The 8,432-nt window shown below is 41.8% G+C and overlaps 1 protein-coding gene and 1 long non-coding RNA gene across 9 annotated transcripts in view; both read right to left on the bottom strand.

The window, feature by feature from the left end:
- Positions 1–676, bottom strand: part of LOC135230731 (uncharacterized) — a 42,737-nt gene extending 42,061 nt beyond the window's left edge. The window contains exon 1 of the long non-coding RNA XR_010321393.1: positions 559–676. This is a non-coding gene — a long non-coding RNA (uncharacterized LOC135230731). The remainder of the gene's footprint in view (positions 1–558) is intronic.
- OSBPL9 (oxysterol binding protein like 9) overlaps positions 1–1,213 on the bottom strand; it is a 176,605-nt gene extending 175,392 nt beyond the window's left edge. For 3 of the 8 annotated variants that reach the window (XM_064281953.1, XM_064281954.1, XM_064281955.1), the window contains exon 1: positions 1,069–1,213. In XM_064281953.1, the coding sequence (XP_064138023.1) occupies positions 1,069–1,179 (111 nt within the window). In that variant the 5' untranslated portion in view covers positions 1,180–1,213. The remainder of the gene's footprint in view (positions 1–1,068) is intronic. The other 5 variants (XM_064281957.1, XM_064281958.1, XM_064281956.1 and 2 more) reach the window with 2 other exon arrangements.
- Positions 1,214–8,432: the final 7,219 nt, after the last annotated feature.

The following is an 8,432-nucleotide window of genomic DNA, read 5'->3' as shown; positions in this document are numbered from 1 at the left end:
CTAAAACGATAATTAACACATAGTAAGTGCTCAGTAAATATATGTAAATGAATGGATAAATATCAGTTTCTCTCGTCAACATTAACCCTTTTTCCATAATAAGTGTTTTCCCCCCTTCTGTCTTCTATTTTCTAAAGCCTTCATGACATTCTATTCTGTCCTTTTTAGTGGCTTCCTTCCTCTCATTAAAAAAAAAAAAAATACCCACACATTAACTATACACCATTCAGAGAAAGTACCTTTGGAAGTAGTTTCTCTCTCATACCACCCCACCCTCCATTTCTAACGCGATGGGGGTGGAGGGGATAGTCAGAACATATCCACGGCCCTGAAGCGTGTTAACTACAGTGAAGCCCTGAACTATGCCCTCTCCAGAATATAACTTTCAGGGGATGTCGCACTATTCCTTTTGTCTCTCTGCTAACAACAGACTCGTGTGCAGGGAAGCCTCAACTCTCAAAAGTTAAGGCATGGGTGACCCTTGTCTCCCACTAAATAGAGAGGCGCGTCCCCTGAATGAGATATTCAAGCTGGACAGATAGGAGGGAATTCAGACACCTTCGGGTTGCCCGAGGACCATTAACCTTTGGACCTGGCCAGGATCGAAGAGCCAACCGTTCGGAGGTAGCAGCGTTCTTCAGTCCCTGAAGGGAAGCTAGCGGGGCGCGGCCGTCACATGGCCTGGGGGAACAGTATAAAGTCCATGACTTTGTGGGAGGACGGCAAGCACCGCGCAACCAGACGCTTTAAAGCAGCACTACAATCTCTCTCACTCACCTGCAACCTGCCCCGCCCGAACACTGCTAAATTCCAGACCTTAAAAAAGAAAAGCGACTCGCCCCCAACCCATAAATCAGACAGCCAATGCCTGCCTATTGGCTGCGCCCGCATCCCCTTGACCCTCATTGGCTATCTGTGTGTAAAACCCTCCCCCACGAGGGAACCCCTCTCGTACGGCGGCACCCCTAGCCTAGCAACCTCAACCCACTACCCGAAACCCCGGCCCCCCACTCTACCCAGGGGTAGCGGCCCCACAGGCTCTCGGATCGTTGCCCTCTGGGTACTCACCGTGTAGTAGGAGAGCAGCCCGGCATTGTAGTCCAGCACGAACCAGCGATACTGCCAGCCCTTCATCACGTTAGTCCATTTGCTCAGCGGCCCTTCCATGATGGACGCCATCTTGGGAGCCGCCAATGACAACAAACGGCCTGACGTCACTCGCCTATATGGTATTCAGCATGCGGGGCGGGGCCGTCGCGGGGTGGGGCGGGGCGGGGAGGGGCGGGGCCAGCGGCTGCTGGGCGGGGACTACCCGACCCACCCTCCCGGGGATCGTCTCAAACAGGCTTCATTTGGGCGCCAATTGTGTGTAGGGCTCTGTGAGGAATGCAGGTTTGAAGACTACTATTAAGATTATTTATTAACATAAATATTTATTTTAATAGCCATAGTCATACCTTACACTTCCAAAGGACGTCACACCTGATGCTCATTTTTGTTTCCATTCTACAAAATACATTCATGTAATAAATGCGTTGTTTTGTGCTAGACTCGTCTAGGTTTGGGGGATATAGCTGAGCCTTCATGGGGGCAGGGAAGGGCAGGCAGTAAAATAAATGGTAAATAACGTGGTATATTAGAAATTGTTTTGTTTTATACGGAAAAAATTAAGCAAGAAAAAGGGAAGAGAGTATGGACTGCAACTTTAAATTGAGTAATCAGGGAAAGCCTGAATAAGAAGGGAATTTTTTAGCAGAACCTGAAGAAAGTGGGGGAAGAAACCATGTGGAACCTGAGGGAAGAGCCTTCCAGGAGGAAAGAAGAGCAAATGCAACAGCCCAATATTAGGAGTAAGTCTGGCATATTGAAGAAACAGCAAGAGGTCAGTGTGAGTGTAGCCAGGGAGACAGTAGCAAGAGACAGGTCAGAGAAGTAAGGTCAGGTCACTATAGGGCCTACAAGGACATTGTAAGTATTTACATATTGACCACCAGTTATGTACTGGCATTGTCTGAAGTCCTGGGACTACAACAATGAACAAGCCACGCAGATTCCTTGTTCTCCAAGAACTTTAATTCTGGTGAGGGACAGTAAACACTAAGGAGTAAACAAGAAAAATATCTGAAACTGATAAACTCTTTGCAGAGAATTTAAATGAGTTGATGTAATAAAAAGCCAATGGATGGCAACTTTATGTTGGGTAGTCAGGGCCATCCCTCTGAGGAAGTGGTGTTTAAACTGAGATTTGAAGAATAAGAAAGAATCGGCCATGCAAATGTCAAGAGAAATTGCTGAGAAGGGAACTGAGAAGCTGGAGGTGGAGGTGAAGTCAAAGGAGGGGTTTTCCTCATCTTGGTTTGTTTTCTTTTAGACTGAAGATACAAGAGCATGTTTTATGCTGAAGGGAATGTTCTGGGAGAGAGGAAGAAACTAAAGACATTGGAGAAAAAGGAGAGAATTGTAGTAATGAGGCCCTTGACAAGACCAAAGAGGATGAGACCCCAAGTTCAAGAGAAAGGGTTGGCCTTTGATATGAGCAGGATACTTCATCCCCAGTAACAAGAGTGAGAGAAGAGTATAGGTTCAGATACCAGTAGTTCAGTGGGGGGAAATGAATGAGCTTCTGTGGTATCTACTTCTATTCCCTGAGGGGCTTAAAGCTTACTGCTTAAGAATGTGAATGCTTGTGCCATAGTGCCTAGCTTTTAGTCCTCAGATCCATAGCTTAGTACCTTAGGCAAGTTTTCTAACTTATTTATTCCTTGGTTTCTGCATAATTAAAATGCACATAAAAACAGTATCTGCCTCCGCTGATTATTTTGAGGATTAAATGAGTTTATAAATGTAAATAGCTCAAGACAGTACCTGGTACATAGTAAACATCCAATAAATATTGTTATTGTTGTTGTTGGGTGCCATCCAGTTGGCACATAGTGACCCTATGTATAACAGAAGAAAACACTGCCAGGTCCTGCACCATCCTCACAATCATTGTTATAATAAATATTAAGTATTATATAATTATGTTATATAATTATAATAAATATTAGCTCTTAGAATTTTCCCCCCCAAAATGCAAGATGACATCATGACTTGAATGGGTGGGTAAGAGTGAATAAGGATGTCTGAGGAAAGAGGGGAAGGTGTGATATACTAATTTCAGAAAGTGGGAAAGCAACAGAAGTGGGGTGGGAATACTGGGCAGTGTTGAGTGCCCATTTAAGACTTACGGTCATGAATTTAAAGTGAGACCAGTTGACAGGGATGTTAGTTTTTCCTCCAGCGGTGTTAGGCTGTTCAGGGGTAAGTACAAAGTGTGTAGCTAGCTGGATTTAACCAAATGAACACAAAGAAGGGAGAGAAAAACAAATGAAGTCACAGTGATATCCAAGGGAGTGATTATAATTACAGATTATGAAACCTAGTCTTCCTAAGAAAGAGAACAAGAGAAGAGAAAACAATCAATTAAAGGTGATGATAAGATCAAAGAAGTGCTGGAATGGGACTTGGTGACCTGGAAGTGTAAGAAGTGGGGGTCAGAAGATGGGAAATCTGAAGTCAAGATTTTAGAAGTAGAACAGTTATTGAGGAAGACAAAGACAGAGGTATGACCATGGGTGTGGGTGACTGAGGTTCAGTGAGGGAGCAGATTTGGAGATAAGGAGGTTCAGGAACAGAGAAGCAAAGCAGTTGTATAGTATCATCCAAGAACATAATTGAAGTCACCCCGAATGATGAGAGGAAACCCGGGTGGTATAGTGGTTAAGAGCTACGGCTGCTAACCAAAAGGTCAGCAGTTTGACTCCACCAGGCGCTCCTTGGAAACCCTATGAGGCCATTCTACTCTGTCCGGTAGAGTCGCTATGAGTCGGAATTGACCTGACAGCAATGGGTTAGGTTAGAATGATGAGAGGAATAGCAGTGTAAAAGGAGAGAGAGAGTGCTAGAAGCTAAAATCACCATTGAATGGGGGCTAATGCTCAGAGAGTGGGTGGTTGACAGCAACAAAGCAAAATATCAGATGGTAAAATGGAATGGCTGAGGTGAAGGAAGAAGGAGAGAAAATGGTTTGGAAGTACAAAGGGGAGCACTTAGTCCTTTGGGGTAGATAGTAACACTCCATTTAGCTGATGAGGAATTGAATCCAGGAGACATGCCAGAGTTCACAGAGTTGTTAAATAACAAAGCTATCATTCAGCACATAATTATTGAACCCCTCCTGTGTGCCAGGCACTGGGCTAGACACTGATATTACGCAGAAGGGTAAGACCCCTCCCTAAACATGAGGGGGGTCTAATAACAAAGAACAATATATAAACAGGTAATGAAAAAGATGACTTGATAAGTACTTTACACTTCAGCTTCTAATCCAATATTCCTTCCACTAAGTTTACTCTCAAGACATCTAGATAAATTAATGTTTATTTAGCATCCCCCTGGTGGCGAAGTTGTTAAGAGCTCAGGTTACTAACCAAAAGGTCCGGCAGTTGGAATACACCAGCTGCTCCTTGGAAACCATATGCACCAGTTCTACTCTGTCCTATAGGGTCGCTATGAGTCGAACTGACCGGATGGCAATGGGTTTGGTTTGGTTTGGGCTCTAAAATCTGTGGAAAGAGATGATAGAGAAGCTCAATATCATCAGTCAGAACGAGGGAACAGACCGTCAGTTGCTCATATGCAAGCTCAGGTTGAATCTGAAGAAAATTAGAACAAGTGGACGAGAGCCCAAGTGTGACCTTGAGTATGTCCCACCTGAATTTTGAGACCATCTCAAGAATAGATTTGACACATTGAACACTAATGACTGAAGACCAGACCAGTTGTGGGAAGACATCAAGGACATCATACAAGAAGAAAGCAAAAGGTCATTAAAAAATAAGAAAAAAAGAAAAGACCAAAATGGATGTCAGAAGAGACTCTGAGATTTGCTCTTGAAAGTAGAGTACCTAAAGTGAATGGAAGAAATGAAGAAGTAAAAGAACTGAACAGGAAATTTCAAAGGGCAGCTCAAGAAGACAAAGTATTATAATGAAACGTGCAAAGACCTGGAGTTAGAAAAAAAAGGGAAGAACATCCTTGGCATTTCTCAAGCTGAAAGAACTGAAGAAAAAGATTCAAGCCTTGAGTTGCGATATTGAAGGATTCTATGGGCAAATACTGAACGACACAGGAAGCATCAAAACAAAAGGGAAGGAATACACAGGGTCACTGTACCAAAAAGGACTGGTCGACATTCACCCATTTCAGGAGGTAGCATATGATCAAGAACTGATGGTATTGAAGGAAAAAGTCCAAGCTGTACTAAGGGCACTGGCAAAAACAAGCCTTCAGGAATTGAGAGAATATCAATTGAAATGTTTCAACAAACAGATGCAACACTGGAAGCGCTCACTCATCTATTCCAAGAAATTTGGAAGACAGCTACTTTGCCAACCAACTGGAAGAGATCTATATTCATGTCCATTCCAAAGAAATGTGATGCAACAGATTGGAGAAATTGTCAAACAATATCATTAATATCACATGCAGGTAAAATTTTGCTGAAGATAATTCAAAAATTGTTGCAGCAGTACATCAACAGAGAACTGCCAGAAATTCAAGCAGGATTCAGAAGAGGACTTGGAATGAGGGATATCATTGCTGATAATCAGATGGATCTTGGCTGAAAGCAGAGAATACCAGAAGGACATTTACCTGTGTTTTATTGGCTATGCAAAGGCATTCGACTCTGTGGATCATAAGAAATTATGAGTAACATTGGAAAGACTGGAAATTCCAGAACACTTAATTGTGTTCATAAGGAACCTGTACATAGACGAAGAGACAGTCGTTCAAACAGAACAAGGGGATACTGCATGATTTAGAATCAGGAAAGGTATGCGTCAGGGTTGTATCCTTTCACCAGACTTATTCAGTCTGTCTGCTGAGCAAATAATCCGAGAAGCTGGACTATATGAAGAAGAACAGGGCATTGCATTGGAGCAAGACTTATTAACAACCTGTGTTATGCAGATAACAAAATCTTGCTTGCTGAAAGTGAAGAGGACTTGAAGCACTTACTGATGAAGATCAAAGTCTACAGCCTTCAGTATGGATTATACCTCAACATAAAGAAAACAGAAATTCTTACAACTAGACCAATAAGCAACATCATAATAAATAGACAAAATATTGAAGTTGTCAAAGATTTCTTTTTACTTGGATCCACAATCAATGCCCAGTGAAGCAGCAGTCAAGAAATCATACAATGCATTGCATCAGGCAAATCTGCTGCAAAGGACTTCTTTAAAGTGTTGAAAAGCAAAGGTGTCACCTTGTGGACTAAGATCCACCTGACCCAAGCCCAGGTATTTTCAGTTGCCTCATATGCATGTGAAAGCCAGACAGTGAAAAAGGAAGAATGAAGAGTTGATGCATTTGAATTATGGCTTTGGTGAAGAATATTAAATATACCATGGACTGCCAGAAGAACAAACAGAAAGAAAGTACAGCCAGAATGCTCCTAGAAGCAAGGATGGCAAGACTTTTTCCTATGTACTTTAATGTGTTATCAGGAGGGACCAACCCCTGGAGAAGTACATCATGCTTAGTAAAGTAGTTGTGTTGTTTGGTGCCATTGAGTTTGCTCTAACTCATTGCGACCCTTTGTACAACAGAATGAAACACTGCCTGGCCCTGCACCATCCTCACAATCATTGCTATGCTTGAGGCCATCATTGCAGCCACTGTGTCAATCCATCTTCTTGAGAGTCTTCCTCTTTTTCGGTGACCCCCAACTTTGCCAAGCATGATGTCCTTCTCCAGGGACTGATCAGCAAAAGAGAGGAAGACCCTGAACACAGCAGCTGCAAGAATGAGCTCAAACACAGGAATGGTTATGAGGATGGTGCAAGACCAGGCAGTGTTTGATTCTGTTGTACATAGGGTCACTGTGAGTCAGAACAACTCTATAATATAATAAGATATTTGAATATGCTGAGCGGGCATACTTATTGTTTTCTTCCTTGCCTCAAATGTAACATTCATGAGATTAGAAGTTTGTCTGTCTTGCTTATCCCCAGCAACCAGGGCAGTAACTAAGATATAGCTGGTGCTCCATAAATATTTATTTAAAGGATGCACTCCCTCCCCTCAAAGAGCTTCTGATCTAATAATACAGTTCAACGTGTTAAAATCAAATGGAGTGAATGGCACTACTTTGTTTATGTATGGATGCCGTTCTTGCCCTCAGGGAGCTTCCAGTCTGGTGGGAAGGATGAGTCACAAAAAAACTAACACAAATCAAAGGAAAATGAGAGTCATCAGGAAAGTATGAAGAAAATGTGGTTGGGAATCACAGAAGAGACAAGTCTGGTCAGGGAATTGAAGCAGTCAGCCAGCAGAGGTGTTTGTTAGGAAAAGTTCAGTCTCATAGTCATTGAGAGCATATTACATAGATGTTTCCAACACTCTGGAGTCTTTTCTACTGGAAATATGAGTTCTTTATATTATTCATTGTAAACTGCAATTTGTCATCTTTAAGGCCTTCTACTAATCTCAATAAACATGAGGGATATTTTCTTTATCCTCATTTACATGACTTCTCAATACTTTTCCCTTACAGGCAGCAAAATGGAATAGAAAGAACTTGACCATAGAATTAAAGAGATGAGGGCTCTGGCTCTACCATTCTGGCTGCAGAGTCTGGATAAGCCTTTGCAGGACTTGATTTCTTCTTCTGTAATAATGAAGGTAATCATTCATACCTGTTATAAGGAGTAAATGAAAATATAACTGAAAAAGATAGCAGCCAATAAAAGTTAGTTTCTAGTTTCTCCTTTTCTTTCTTTCTTTCCTTGGAATAGCCTCTATCACAATTCAACAAAGTTTGCTGAGGATAAGGCAAATGTTTGGCACCTTCAAGAAAGTCAAAGATTAAGAAACACAGTCCTTATCCAGGAGCTAACCAAGGACATGAAACACTCATACAGCATATGTATGTGTGATACAAGGCCACTCTCTTTCCTTTTGGATATTTTTTTCTTATTAATTCAACCATTTATTGAGTATCTACCTTGTGTCAGGGAGTGGGCCTGAAACATTATATACTTTATTGCATTTAATTATTGCAATAACCCTATGAGTATATGAGTTTCCACATTTTACAAATAAGGAAACTGAGGTTCAAAGAAATTAACCAACTTGTCCAGATACCTAACTATACTAAATATCTGGGTCCATATAAACATGTTTGTCTTTCAATATGCTGGATTATCTCTCCAAAACACACCATACACTCCTCCTAGAAACTTGATAGTCCAGGAACATTGTTCAAGAGATAGCCTCACGTTGCTGATGTCTTCTGAGAAAGGCAGTGTGTAGGGATCTTGAAATATCATGATTCAGACTAAGTTAAAGATTTACATAGTGTTAATTACTACTCCTCCATT

Source organism: Loxodonta africana, chromosome 3 (assembly GCF_030014295.1).
Source record: "Loxodonta africana isolate mLoxAfr1 chromosome 3, mLoxAfr1.hap2, whole genome shotgun sequence".
Classification (NCBI taxonomy): domain Eukaryota; kingdom Metazoa; phylum Chordata; class Mammalia; order Proboscidea; family Elephantidae; genus Loxodonta; species Loxodonta africana.
This window is presented reverse-complemented; position numbering and strand designations above follow the sequence as displayed.